A 15,663-nucleotide genomic window follows, 5' to 3' on the forward strand; every position below is an offset into this window, starting at 1 on the left:
AAATAAGAAGCAAAAAACCATCTGAAGTCATGTTCAGGTTTCTAAGCCTCTGCCTAACATAAGGAATTACAAGGTATGATTCTGCAGCAATCCCACCTCCACATCCCACATTGTGAGTTTTGTGGGAAGGAAGACTGAAAAGAAACTAAAGGAAACTACTGCTTTAAATCTTAAACCCAGTTTAAACAACCTAGAATCGGCTCCCCAGAGCAAGCTGTGCTGTTACCAGTATTCAAACTCTGGAGACAGAATAAAAATCCCCCCAAAACTCAGGCTGGTACTCCAATAAAACATTGCATGTATCTGCAACAGGTACTGTAAAACATATCCAAATTTTACTAAAAGGACGGAGGTATCTAAAATGGGAAAGTTACCTGCATATACAGATGACTGCTGTAATCCTGATGGAGCTGACCCAAGCTAGTACTTAAGTCTATTTGAAATCCATACACTACCCATTCCCCAGTCTACATTTATAGGGCTGCAACTTCTAAAAATGTAGTTACAGACGTCACTTTATTTTGAAACATGTTAGAAATTGTGATAGTAAGCCTCTGCCTTAGGCTAGCATTTGTGGGCAAAAGAAGACAGAGGAATTAATATTCAGAGCTCTTCTGCCCCAGGAAGGGGTGTTCACCACCAGGCTCCCAGTATGAACAAGCCTGATTTGGCACTGGAACTGGAAAGGAAACACTTAGAAAGAGATCTGCCTTTCCTTTGGAGAATGTGCCCTGGTGCAGGATGGAAATCAAGGGTCCTCTGAGGTCAAAGGAGGGAGTAGGCATAGTCTCAGGTATTTGCATTTTGCGGTTGCGTGCCGATCTCTGCCTCTTCAGTGCTCTTAACATGAAAAGTCCTTTTATTTCATTCATTATTACATTTGGATAAAAGATCAAAACTGAAAATGTTAAACCTGAAATTACTGAAATGCTATCAATTAATGACCTGCAGCAAAAAAAAGATTCTGATTTCAAAGATTTTTCAAGTTTTCTTTCACTTACTCTACTTTCAGAACAAAATAAATTTTTAGTATCTCAGAAATGTGCCCAGCAGTAGAAAAAAGGTTTCATGCCTAGAATTAGTGAAAAACAGGCACAAGGCTTCCAGGATCTGGCCCTCTTTGCAATCACTTTGCTTTCCTAAGTGATGTGCATATCAAAGCTGTGAAGTGCGTCTTTCACAAAACTGTCATTACAGCAGATTTAGTATTTTTTTCCCCCAGAAGCTGCTATAGAAGCCTCAATAGCTTTTGAAAGGCACACTTACACTGCCACTTGAAGTGTGTTGGAGGGACTCCCAAATCAGCAGAAACCCCAAATATCAAGACTCTGGTTAGGACTTATAAGAGAACATGCAATGCACTTCTGGGCAGCTCCTGACCTCTATCCTGCCAGGTTATAGTTTACCATGCTTCTGGTCCCGAGGCAAGCAGAGGCAGAGCAAGGTCTGTCCATGCTTGCCACTGCAGTTATGGCTAGCTAATTTCCATTATTATGATACCATATCCTGTTGTGACATCTGTTTGAATTTTCACCTTGGCCACAGTTTTTCTGATGGAACGTACTGTAAATACTCAACAAATCTTGAGAGACAGAAGAGACCTCAGTTCTGACTGCTGTTGCCAATAGCTCTGATCAAATCCTGGTATTCAAAATTAAAATTATAAGGAATAAATTAAAAAGAACACAAATATCCTTTACGTTGCTCTTTCAGAAGCTGTGCAATGTGTTTGTATCTGAAATGCAGCAAAAAGATGGATAGATTACCCAAGGATCTTGGTCTACACTGATAAAAAGCCAGATTACCTGATGCCAACAAATGGGAGCACTATATTATTGCTGGGCAGGTAAGGACATGAAATAACGTAGAATGATGAACTAGGAAATGTGATGCTCAGATGAGAGAGATGTTCTTGGCTGTGTTCTTTTTTTACCTTGATTATTTGGAGAAAGCCAGCTTTTTTGCACTGTACTGATGAGAGGTATCATCTAGTTCTTGAATTAGGAATTTGTACCTACAAACCTGTTCGAAGAGGACTATATTAGCAGTCTTAAGTCACAGTCTTCCTTTTTTAGACCTATCCAAACCCAATCATACATTTCCACTTAATATAGATATGATATAAAGCAAAGTGTTTATCAAGGATACACATCCCATTTTAAGGGATCATGAATCCAGACTGACAGCTACTCCAGAAACTTGAAGTGAGCACCACCATCTTTTATGTTTTGGGAACAGGAAAAAAATCATCATGAACCATGACAGACCTTGTTCAAAAATTTTTCAGTGGGCTAGGAAAATGAAGATAAGTTTCAAGTGGTAGAAAGATCACAAAGTGTATCAATGTAGCAAATATTTTCATGAAGAAAAAAAAATTTCAGGTTTGGGGTCATTCTATTGCTTTTAACTTGTATCAGAAACTTGAATCTAGATCACCAGCAGTCCTTGAATCCCATAGGAAATGATGGTTCTAAGGGACTTTTTTTCTGAGCTGTTCAGAAAAGAGAAACATTTCTGAAATCTTGAAAATCTCCTGAAAACACCAAAAATCTTGAAAACACTGTTTCCTGCTCAACAATAGTCTGTTTCACGTAGCTTTATAACTCAGCAGTTGCCAGGAACAGATATTTAGTCAGAATACTGTCAAAGAATGATTTCTTCTACAAATTCTGTTTTTTTCTTATTAGAAGCAATTGGTTTCCAACCTGACATGAAATTTAACTGCCTTTCTAAATTTACAGTAATTAATTATGAACATTTGGTCTGTGAAAGCTGAATTTCCATCTAGATATCCATTTCCTCTGTGGTGTTTTTGAAGAACCCTCATCTTAGATTTGTGATTTTCAGTCTTATCATGATCATACTAATTAATCTCAAAGGTAATCTGAATCTTTCCTATTTCTCTTTCTATGAGACTTTTGTTGCTCTTTCATATCCCACTCCAGTGCCACATTATCACATAAGAATTTTGTACACAATACTCCAGATAAGATGCATCTTTAATTTATGCAATGTCTTTAAAATACTATATGCATTTTTTCCTAATGCATCTGCTTATGGAAGAAAGTTCTTCACTGACTTTTCTGCAGTAATGCTTAGGTCCTTTCCTGAATTTATATAGTTAATTTAGATATAAATTCTTTAGTGTTTTTGTTCCAGTATATATTATATTCTATTTACTGACACTAAATTTTCTTTGCCATCATGCTGCCCATTCACCTTGTAAATTCAGTGTATCACAGCTACTTCTGATCCTGAATTCTTTAACTAATTTTATGTCATCTGAAAATTTCATTACATTACTATGTCTATCTTTTCCTGTTAATTAAGGAATATAACATGAGTCCAGACATTGAGTCATAAGCAATTATTCTGTAAACAGGCTGCAAGATAAAAATTAATCAATTGCTCTCTGCTTCCTAATCAGACATTTATTTCCTTCAATACTGTGCCTCTTAGGCAGCAGCTATATTGTTTCTGCAGTAATTCCTATACTGGAACTTTTCAAGGGCCTATTTAAACCATTCCATAAGAGCTGTGCTTATTACTTTATTAAGATGTTCAAAACACTTATTACTAAGACATAATTTCCTTTTGCAGAAACCATGTAGATTAGATCTCTATGATGTGATTTTCCAGATATTTGGTTTTGTTCTGATTTTAATTATGATTTCACCAATTTTCTGATTGATTTAGAAATCTCTGAATAACCCTGGAGTAATTTAAAATATTGTATTTACCGTGACACACTTTGAGACAGACAGTCACTGAATTTGTTGAAGTTGGTGGAAGTTTTACCTAAGTTCTTACATTTATTTTGGTTATAGGCATGTAAATTATGGTAAAACAATATCAAATGCAGACTCAATGTCAGGTACTCTGTAATAACTGTCCATATGCATGCTGTTATGCTGAAGTGAAAACCACCTCATGTAGGTAGCTGCAGCAAAGAAGCTGGCATTTGCTAAGTTGATACTGTCTTTGCCCATCTTACCATAAATTGTCCATCTGTTCATAGCTTGAGAAGAAGGTACTGTTTTAAAATATTTAAGAACCATATAAAGTGATATTTCTCTCTCAGGTCTTCCTAACAGCTATTTTCTCTTTCTCTTCCAGTCTTTTTGAGTTCAGAATTTCTCTTATCCATGGCAGAGAATTTTTAATCCTGTTAAGAAACTACAGCTAAAAGAACCAGTATCACTGAGCAACAGAGAGAATTTAGTGTTTAAATTGCTTGGAGCATCTATGTTTATAATGATTCTCATTCAGTAACAGGAAACACCTTTCCTGCCCTCTTTCTCCCTCTGGTCCAGGTTTTAATGAACAGGTTTGGAGAAATAACTTCTTATTCAATTATCTTCATGCATTTTATTATTGATGGGCAAGTAAGATGTTGTGGTTGAACTCCCCTGAATAACCTGACTATCCTTTTTGGCCTAATTTGTAAGACATAGCTGTCAGACCTACTAACAAAAATTTAACTCACTAGATAACCTCCCCCCCCCAAAAGTTTACAGTGTTTTTATTACTAGCAATGCCTTAATGAGAATACACAAGCACAGTGTCTAGAATGAAAGTGGCACAAGTGTGCAAACTCTTCTTCCAGTTATCAGGATTCACACTCTGTGGATTATCAGGCCCCCTGTAAAGTCACTGGATAGAGGTGGTAAGAGAGTGGTTACATTTCTGAGCAAGTTCCCTTTGTGTGTGGAGTGTGGTCCAGCCTCTCATCGACAGCTAAGGAACAGGAAATACTGACTACTAACAGAAGCCTGACTTCTCCCATCCTTGTCTGAGTCCTTGAAACTAGATACCTAAAACATATGAGGATTAATTTAAGCACACTCCCAAAGATAGGCACAAATCTCTGAAAATATCGCAAAAGGCTAAGGAGTGTGGCAGAGCTACTCAGGGATCTGATCTCTCTGCTGCATCAGAGGGTGCAAATCTCTCTCTGTCAATCTCACTTTCCAGGAGTGCCCAAAGTACAAAGGGGAGAGGACAGTTTTTCACTGGATCTGTAAAGAAAAGAGTGCAATTCGGCCATAAAATGGCAGTAAACCAGAGGGAGCCTTATTCTGACAGCTGTTGAGAAGTACATTGTCCCAGTCAGAGAGAATCCTGGTTTCTGATCTTAAATATTATGTGAAACAATAATATTATGCAACAATTATGTTTTATTGTATAGCATGTATAAATAAAATGTTATATATATGCATTCAGAGGACTTTTCATAGTGCTGTTATCAAGATCTACATAAGCATGTAGCCATCCCTGCCTCCAGGAAATACCTTAAGTATCAGTAGACATACTTTCATTTACAAATCTGTTTTGACTACTGAATGTATATTTCTGCATATATATGCAGTTGCTTCTTATTCAGCTTGAATATTTTCCTTAAAAATCAATCAAGTATCAAACCATAAGGACAATGTTACACTTCATAGTTTGGCACAAAACATGCCTCATCTTTAATTTATATCAACTGTTTTTTGAAATTAAAATTCTATCTCCTTCCTCTTTCTTATAAAATAGTATTAATTCATATTATTTATGTTATTTCTGTTATTTTTATCTTATTTTCTCATGTCTTTTTCTCTTATTTTCTCATGTCTATTGAAGATTTTTTACAGGTAGGTGCTGACTCACAATGGCAATTTTGTACCTCCCACTACAACTCAGCCTTGGTATTTACGTATCTGTCATTATCTTAGTGTCTGACTTTTAAAGCTCTGATGTTTTCTTGAAGTATTTCTTATCGTCAGTGTTCAGCAATGACGTACTGTAACGGGTGGGCCATCTGAACAGGCTGATACTGCAATTTTTATACACCTAATATATCTACCTTCCATTTAGGTTCTCTGTTTTCTAGGATTTTCTACTTCAGTCCTATATCCAGCTTGTGTGAGTTCAACTTTCACATTTCAAAATGTATTTGTCTTAACAAAAGGGTTTCACTGACCACTTCTATTAATGCAATTTACACTGGATTTGACTGATCTCTGTAAAGTGGCAAGTGCTAATCAAACCACTGCTGTTTCTCAAGTTGTTTTTTAAGTTGGCTAGTTTAAACTGAGATGTCCACTGAAGAAGCTCCCTGTGTACTCTCAGCTGGCTAAAAAAAATTACCAGTGCTCATAAATGTGACCTCCTGTTTGCAGTTCTTTACAGGGTGATGGCCACAAAGTTTCTGGAACACTTTTCTCTACAGACACTTTTCTCAAACTGCCTGATCTGTGTGACATGTCACTTATAATTGTTAAGAAAGAGAGGTTTAGTGAAGCATAGCATCCCACACGGTTTCTTAAAGCCACTTTATGCATTGGGGTTACGCAAAATGTCAATGTCTTGTCATATATATTCAGTGTCACTGAGTTAGTTGTGTTTGCTTTTAGAAGTGCTGCATTTGTATGAATCCCAGCAGTTAAGAAATGGCTTTTGAAGATCTGTCACATGGAACAGAAAAGACAGAAACAGCTTTAAAAAACCTGCAGCCACTGAGCTGAACTGCCTTCCAAATGACCTTGTATATGGTTTGCTGTATCATGAACTTTGGTGACTAGAAAATGACTGAATCCTATAGCAGACACTAAGGTGGCATTACTATACATGTGTATACACATGAGATATTCCCACTGAAGTTGCACTTTTCTGTTGCAGTCTTGCTCCAGGGGCTTTGAAGGATCTGCAGTCATGATCAGAACAGCCACTTTACAGATCTAAGATACACAAGACTTACAAAGAAGGCAGTTGACCTGATCATGTGTCTGACAGCATCTAATTCAAATATTTTAAGTTCTTACAGAGCTGGCTAGAGTCAAAGAGAACTATTCTCACTGCTGTGAGATATCAATTGCTCTCAGTGAGGTGTGCAAGGCGTCAAGTACATCTAAAGGTGACATGCAAGGCCGTATGCAAGTCACTAGGAAAAACTGAAGCAAATAGAGCTCATCTCACTTGGGAACCTGGTAAAGACTGCAGACTCAGCACTATTAGTCCCCACTATGGCATTGCTTATCCAAATATCTTGCTGTTCCTACAAAAAACAATCAGTTCTAGTTCAGACTTTGTTCAAGACATTGTTCTTTATTAGAATAATCACAGACGTCTCTAATGTGACCTTGTACTGCAGTGAAGTTAAATTTGGCATACCCTGCACTAAACATTCAGATCTTGGTTCTTGTGTCTTGACAAGTAGGAAACTATAAGACTACAAGATGGATGACACAACAACACAGAATCCTTTGTGTCTCTTAAAGTGTTTTAATCTATATGTTAAAATGTTAGCTCACGTGGAAAAATTCTGTGTGATATGAAAGTTCATTGGGAACAAGGCTCATGTTTTCTATTGCTATAATATATGGAAAATCTTGCATGTGTCCTATCAACTACTATGAGAAGAAGACTTAATTTTATAATAAAAAAATAGATAGTAGTGTTAATCACTTCTGAATACTGAGTTTCCTTTTCAAATATACTGAGCATCAGCCACTTCGTGTGCAGTCAGTGAAAATCTACAATATTTAATTAAACATATCCTTTCTCGAAAAAACTCAGTTTTGGAACTTGAAAGGAGCTGTTATTCACCAGTTTTTTCACTGGCTGATCAGACTGAGTTAATTAAGTCTTTTAAAATACTTTTCTTTTGGGTGGGTGTTTGACACTTCACTGAAGATAATTCATTAAAAGTACAGCTAAAAACATCTTACAGACATGTATTACTTCTTTATAATATTTGATCTTTCGTAATAAAAAGTCTTTTACTTTTATTATCACTTAAATTTGAATAAATCAATTTTCAAACCAGAAATATTTATGGAGAACCAAAGACAAAAATTAGATAAGAAGGTCGATGGAAAGCTCAATAGTCGAACTTACTTAAAGGTCTAATCAATGTTTAACTCTTCATTAGCCTACCTATGATTCAGAGATATGTTTGTAAGAACCTAGCAGGAAGACCATAGGCCTTTCTTGCCTATGCTCAAAATAAAAAAGCCAAGTTGTAGTAAACCAATAATCAATATACAAATAAACCTGCACACTTCAATACTCCCTGTTGACTAAAAGTAGCTAAAAGAAATAAATAGCACAATAATGCATTCCTATTCTTCTAACGTCCTTGACCTTGGACTGACAGTTCAAGTTCATCTACTTTGACTACTTCAAAGAGTTTCAGACTATTTAAGACTTAGTTCATTTTCTAGCACTTAAGGCTTCACTTTGCTTCAGTGTTACAACTGTGCAAAGTAATAGCTGATTTCTACTGTTCTGCTATATACTACCTACATACACTCAGTGAAAGAGCTGCACATAAAAACTTGCAGATGTTATCTTTTATGGCTTTGTCAGAGAAAATATTGCCTCGTTATTTCTAGTGATCCTTAGGGAAAATCTAAAGATAGGAAGTAATATTCAATTATTTGAAGCAGTTTTCAAAACTGACTGGAAGTTTTTAAGATTGACTATCATATTACCATGGCTCAAATGACTGTTACTATCTAGCAAGTTATTACATATTCTTATCCATATTAAATTATTTACACATTTAACCTGAGAGACTGCTTTCTAATGAGCAAGTAATATTTAATTAATATGCAAATAGTGTCAAAATAAAACTAAGTTTTGTTTGGATTTAGTTGACATCAATAAATAAACTTAAAAGTAGATGGTTGATTGTAATTATAGTTTTCTCACTGCCTGAAAATGTCTAGTGTTTGAGAGGTACTGTAAATTATAATTTATTTTTATTTGATAGCTAGTGCCGATATTTCAGTGTAAAAAGAGAGAGCAAAGCACAGTCAAATAATGTGTTATAGAAGAAAAGTGCGAACTGAAATGACAAATTTAAATAGAAATAATGAGACAAAATTAAAAAAAAGAAGAAAATAAATCCTCATAACTTTGCTACAACTTGCTTATATAGCCCCATATGTATCTTTCATCTATCAGCCAGGTAAAGACAATGTCCGGCAGCAAAAATGCTATTCAAGGATATTTATGGATAGCTAAGTGAAGGAACTAGGATTTAATTTGGGAATGCTTGCACAAAGGATTTATTTTCTCAACCAAATCTTATGCTAAGGCTCAGCTCAGTTTGGGATTGTTACCTTTTTCCTTAGTTGTAGTTGAAGCCTTCATTTCTTTTCCTTTTGAAGAGTCTGGAAAAGATATCAAATACAGAAATATAAGGAGAAACTTAGTAATAGCAGTATTCACTGTGCCCATCAGTACTATAACAAATGTGCATAATACCAGATCAACCAAATATGCAAGAGAGAGAAGTGTTAACAACTCGAATTTCTGTTTACTTCAATAAAAGGCTCAATTTAAGATTTGAAAGCAAACTGAAAATAATTCCCACTAAATTAGCTGGCAAAGTTTCTGCAGTTCAAGCCATGCACTCATTCCTGTGTAGCCTGTCGTTTCAGCCTGTCATGTGAATTCAGTAACAGCTCTGTTACTCAGAACAGACTATCATTCCTGCTGCAATATTGGCTGTGCAGGTCAGTGGCTAAAGAACACCACAATAAGAGTTATGATTTTATTATTTCTTTATCATGTCAGACACTGCTCCATTCGATATATGAGCTCTGTTGAGTGAGAAGAAGCTAGGTTTAATTCCTTTTCACCAAAAGCCTGTAGTTCGAAATATATCGAAACTGCACTGAGATACCAGCAGACCCTTTCAGGAGAACTACTGGTTCTTTCCCAACCACATAATGATAAGACATTACCCTTTTCCTTTAAGGCTGCTGGGGGCTTCACATCTTTTCTTTTACCAGTCTCTAGAAAGGAACATTTATCACAAGTCAGGTCAGAGAAATAAGATGACACTTGAAAAGAAAGCAAGTCAAACAATTTGATATGTAGAGAGCAAAAAAGATGTGATAATTAAATGGATTTAACAGCACGGAAATAAAGAACAGGACAAAACAACAAGGTCATTCATTCATCCTTTTAGACTTGGATATGCCAAATAATAAGCCTTCAATATGTGATTAGTTCCTTTGCATTTTGAGGAAACTGTTAAGCTGTCTCTCAAGTAGGCAATGAAGAATAATAATTTACAACGAGGAAAGCAATTCTACAGAGCAGTTGGCATCAATGGATTTTTCTTTTGTTGAACGCAAATAAAAAATTAATCCACATTGATACAATTAAAACATTAGGAATACTGGTCTTGAAAGACAGAGGCTGCTGATAAAGGTAAGTGGGAGTTTTCTTTATTCAGGAGTGACAAAAGAACTGGTTACACATTCGGAACTCCATTATTCTTTTAATATCAAAGAGGCCATATGGGTATTGCCTGTGAACAGGATTTCACTTTCTGCATATATATAGCCTTTTAAAATCACAGGCAACCTGGGTATAAAATAAGAGCAGTGCTCATTTTTTGAATGTACATTTATATATTTTATGTCACAATGAATAGTCCAAGAACATAATTGTATCTTTAATTTTTCTGCAGTATATGACAAAGTATTAAAGGAGATGAGAAAAAACATTGGTATTCTAGTTATCTTTTTCTTGTACCTGACAAAGCAGAACCCAAGGACAAAAGAAAATCCAGAAGTTGGTTAAGCACAAATAAAGGAAAACTGTGATCTTCTTGTGGTGCCCAGATGAGACACGTGGACTGACAACAGTGACAAAGAGGAGAATCCTGAGTCCCAAGTAGTGTCCTGGCTTCATCCCCCAGAGTTTTCACAAGGAATAATACATTCCTTCCAGAAGCATATCACTTTGCTGTATTTTTCAGTATTTTTCAGTACTCTGCACTATGCCAGCCATAATCCAGGCTGCATTGAGATCTCCAGCTTCCAAAAAAATGAGACTTGGCCACAGTTTGGACCTCAGATGTGCCTTTATAGCTCAGGAACCATGCAAAGGTCTGCTAGCCTTTCCTGTTTCCCTTCCATTTTTGAGCTATTTAAGTACCATCCAGAAAGTCATCAGTGCCTGTGAATTCTGTAATTCTTTGCATTAGTGTTCCATACAGGCCACACTGCAACAAACAGGGTTTTCTGCAATTAACTATCAACACTATCAAATAATCTGTGACCTCTGTGTGCACAGCTAGCAGGCCAACCTACTGCAACTGAAAAGACTAGAGATGTATGTGTCTGTGTTGATAACAAATTAGGAAAAAACCCTGATTTATATTAGTCACCCTCAGACACCTGGATCTGTCAGTAGCCTCAGACAGTCTCATTCTCAGTCAACCACATTCTTGAGCCATAGCCACATGGACCAGATTTAGTCTAGTACCCTGAAGGAATGTCTCCACTATGGGATTTAGACAGCTTGTTTTTGACAGGCTAGTATCCAAAGGTGGTTTAAAAATACATTTTAGTATTTCCCCAGGATACAAATTCAAATCTGTGCATTCAAAAGAAGCCCAGGTAGTTACTAGGGACTCTATTAGGGATCTGTACAGCACATATGTTGTTGAAAACATAATCTAAACATGAACCAGGATGGGTTTGGTTTTCCATCCTTATATACTCCTACTCAAGACCTGTTTCTAGCATTAAATAGCTGTTCTGATACTCAGTTCTGAATTTCTTAGCTTTCTCACTTACCTTTTTCCTTTGACACCTCTGGATTCTTGGGATTCTTTCCTTTCAGAGAATCTATAGGGAGATAATTAAATTTTTGAGACTGAGAAGATAGGACTGCCCTTCTACACTTAGAAGAAAAAACAACAAATATTTAAAAATTAAGACTAAAATTGTGAACATAAATGGATGCAACCTTAACATGTCTTTGTTTACTCTCTAGTGACCACCTTATATTTTTTAAGGTGCAAAAATGTTAGTAGCAAATGCAAGAGTGGAAGTTACTATAGATCGCTTTGTAGAGAACTTAAAGAGGGAGAAATCAGAAAGGGGATGGGCAAAATGCAAGTAATGACATAGGATTAGAAATTCTTAGGGCCTTATCCAAAACTTTATGAAGATAGAAAGGATTATTCTGTTTTATCTGATGGGATGAACAAGATTTTTTTGCCTCATTCCTTCAAGGAGCATGCATTCGGGGTTAGCAAGCATAGGAAAAACATATATTAGCTTGTATAAATAAATATTTTTATTTTTAAAGCAATAACCTCTTGACCCTTTAAGTGTACGTATCAGGGAATATTAGGAGGAAATAGTGTTCTTAAAAGCAAGGAAGTAATTTCATAGGGTTATGAATGTATGTAGTTTGAGTGAGAGAATATCACAGATTGCAGGATGCTGAGTAGACCAAATTGCACTCCATCTGACAGGATATAGCACCTAAGCATCCAGAAAAAACATGCCATTTATTCCAAATGAAAGTTAACCAAATCTTCAATAAAATAAATCAAGCTAAAAGAAGATCCTTTTGAAAATAAGTTTAACTCTGATCATCCTCCTGGCTGCCATGGTACCAGGAAGTGATCCCACTTATCCATCTGGCTTTAAGTGTGAGTTGCAACAGAAGAAGTTCACTTCCAGGGTGGCTGAAGCCATTGGAGAAATCATACTATTCAGGGATAGATACTTAAATTAGGATCCTGGTCTTCATAGAAACAGGTTGACTCCTTCAGGGGGTTGAGAGAAAACTTCCATTGTGAAGACTGAAACTCTTTTGAAGGAGCATCTGCGTTGACTATACAAGAATCCTTGAGACAGCAGCCACACAACTTCGACCTTTTTACTCTGTGTACACTTTTGTGATCTCAAAGATCAGCAGCCACTGTTACAGCCACTGGCACAAAACATTGCTTTTGGCCTTGTGGGTTTGGTGGCATATGCCCATGAGGGATTTTTTGTCACCCATGTAGCAGGTGTCCCTGAGAATTCCCTACAAATCTGTAGCTTCTAGAGCAGGTTCAGTACTCTTGACTCTTACAACTTTTGGATGCAGATGTCAGTGCAGGACACTTTCCATGGTGCACTGACTTCCCCACCCTCCGACTCAAAGCTGCTGAGATCCCTTCCAAGGAGCATATTTTTATCTTCAGATGTTTAAACAAGGACTCACTGAAGACTTTTCAAATTTCTGCTCTTGACTGACCACTTTTCTGCTGGTCCCAGAAGGGGAAAAACATGAAGCTGGCTTAAAGCCAGCATTCACCTTGCTGCTTTCTGTCCACATCCTACTCCAAGGGTGAAGCTGGATCAGGTTAGGAAGATGGTATAGAAAGATGCAGCAGGTGCAGTATATGAGCTCTTCAGAATAATGAACTAGTTCTCGTGCAAATGACAGCAAATAATTAGATGGAAATGTTAACTGAACAGAGACTGCTTTTCTGTAGGTGAGTTTCACAGCATAACTTTCTACTTTCAAAGAAAAAAAAGTGTGTTACAAGTTAAGATAAAAAATGATATAGGTAAGATGTTATTTCATTTTACTTTTACTTTAAAGGAAGCACAGGCATTGCATAGCAAGTGCAAATCAGCACATTTGTTTCTTTAATGACAATGTGCCATTATGTATATGGCAAGAAAGAAATCTACACTACTGACATATTTTCCTTACCAATCTGTCCATAAAAATAAATAGGCTTATTATCCATGCATAACTGACATAAGAAAAGATGCAAAGATATCCCAAAACATAGCAAAAGCAAACAAGAGGGAAAAAAGAGCATTTGTTTCGAAAACAAATCATGGAACACAAGATAAGAGCGAGTTTACATTATCTATACAGCACAAATATTGTCACTTTAATAACTCAGCATAGTGCAATTCTAGTGAATATTTTAGAAAGATTCAGTGAGGAGTTTTATATGATATATCATGAGCTTTTAGTGCCATTGTTAGACACTCTGGATGAATGAGCTTCTACTCTGATTGTTTGGGCAAGTTATCTAACAAAAAAACCCACATGGCAAATTATACCTTAGAGTTTCATTGGCCTCACGTTATTTGCATATGCTTATGTCAACAGAAAATCAGCTTTTATATAGTCATTATTGTAAGTGGGCTTCTTTATTCTTATTCAGGAAAAAGCTGAAAAGCTAGTTATAAATTCAGAAGGAGTCTTGAAATGTTCTTTATCACAAGACAATAGAAAGTATATTCTTCCAGTGTTCTCTTTAATTACTGCCAATAAGATTAAACTCTAAGATTGAAGACGTTTTCTTCACCTCATAAAATAGTAAGGTAACGTTATGAGGTTGTGATCTATAGACTATCCCAGCTATAGCTCTAAATTCAAGGATTTAGTTTTCCTGTCTCTGCTTTAAATAAAAACACTATACATCAGCTTATGAAAAACAGCCTCCTTTCTGATAAGGTTTTTCATATGAACATCATCCTTGTTCATCCAAATTTAGCCCATCCTTCAAACAGAATGAGGTATGATGATGCCTCCTTTATTGCATAAGGTGCCAGGCAAACATTAATCATCACAAGTATTTAACACTTCATCTAAAAATGTTCCTTTATTTGGTTTTACATGAATAGTAACAAACTCCCAAGATATATAATTAACTTGTATGTGCAGTCTTGAAAGTCTTTAATTTCCTGTGTCCTTCAATATAATTTTATTTGCCAGAAACATCCACTTTAAGAAACACATTGTAAGACACTAATTTGCAGAGTGAGAAGGCCCCAATAACCTGGTCAACCTTTACAGAGGCCCATTGAGGAGGCTTGAAGAGGTAAAGGAGAGGGGAGACCGGCATGCAAATAAGGCTTTGATTAGTTTATGATCTACAGTTTTGGCAAATATGGTGACTGAAATGGGGGATCTTTTAGTCCTAAATATATGTTTCTGTAACAGGGTAATCCAGAATACAATAGGGAAAGCACATAGCCCAGAAAGGCACCAAGATTTCTAACGGTTTCTTCCATAGAGCTTTATAAGTTCTTCCTATAGAGTCTTTGCTGCCAATATATTTTGAACTGAGCTATTCAGCTTGCTAATCATTTTTAGACACAGACACTAAACTGTGCAAGTTTGAGGCTTATTATGGGAACCAGTGATAGCTGCATCAGTAAGTGCTCTCAGGATCTGAGGGACCAGGATCGGCTGGTCTGGACAACAGTGTTGCTGTAGGGGCTCAGGAGCCTGTGGTGCGATTCCAGCTGTATTCAGCATTGAGTATTAGGTTGAGGTCTTGCTCTTAGCAGCAGTAATGCATTAGCCATGCATGACTGTATTACACGGGATAAAGAAAGCTGTGTGAAGTTCTATTCGGTAACATTTTGAATAATATGTTGGAAGTTTTTCAGAGATTTTTGTGTTGCTTCCCTAAAATGTAGAAAATCTGATATAGCATGGCCTGTACTTGAGGTTTAAAATATATTTCTGCCTTCCCCTTTCTGAAGGCTGGGTGGAGAAGGTCTAACCTCCTCTGTCATGTTAGAAGGACTTGTTAATAACTTAGTGATTGAAGTCACTGACGTATTGAGCATGAACCCAGGAGATTTAAAGCAACACCATGGGATCACTCAGTGAAGGACACCCTACAGAAGCTTGTTCAGGGCTGGCAAATCCCTTTCCATTGGTTCTAAAGAAACTCTTGCCAAACAAGAAAACTGTTTTGGGTCTCCTCTCTCTTTCTTTTTCTTTCCCCCCCTCAAGTAATCCTTTGAAAGGAGCAGCAGGCTGAACATATCTGCTCCATGCAGAGGAGGAGGGGGCAGAGCTGTCACTCAAGTGCCTCTTCTAATTTTTCAGCACAACCCC

The 15,663-nt window shown here is 36.6% G+C and overlaps 1 protein-coding gene across 12 annotated transcripts in view; it reads right to left on the reverse strand.

Annotated features, from left to right (window-relative positions):
- The window catches only part of TRDN (triadin), a 244,997-nt gene that overhangs the window by 51,450 nt on the left and 177,884 nt on the right, over nt 1-15,663 (reverse strand). For all 12 annotated transcript variants that reach the window (XM_074896244.1, XM_074896239.1, XM_074896247.1 and 9 more), the window contains 3 exons: nt 11,583-11,633; nt 9,735-9,785; nt 9,108-9,158 (listed from right to left, as the gene is read on the reverse strand). In XM_074896244.1, the coding sequence (XP_074752345.1) occupies nt 9,108-9,158; nt 9,735-9,785; nt 11,583-11,633 (153 nt within the window). The remainder of the gene's footprint in view (nt 1-9,107; nt 9,159-9,734; nt 9,786-11,582; nt 11,634-15,663) is intronic.

This window comes from Athene noctua, chromosome 1, assembly GCF_965140245.1.
Source record: "Athene noctua chromosome 1, bAthNoc1.hap1.1, whole genome shotgun sequence".
NCBI classification, from domain to species: domain Eukaryota; kingdom Metazoa; phylum Chordata; class Aves; order Strigiformes; family Strigidae; genus Athene; species Athene noctua.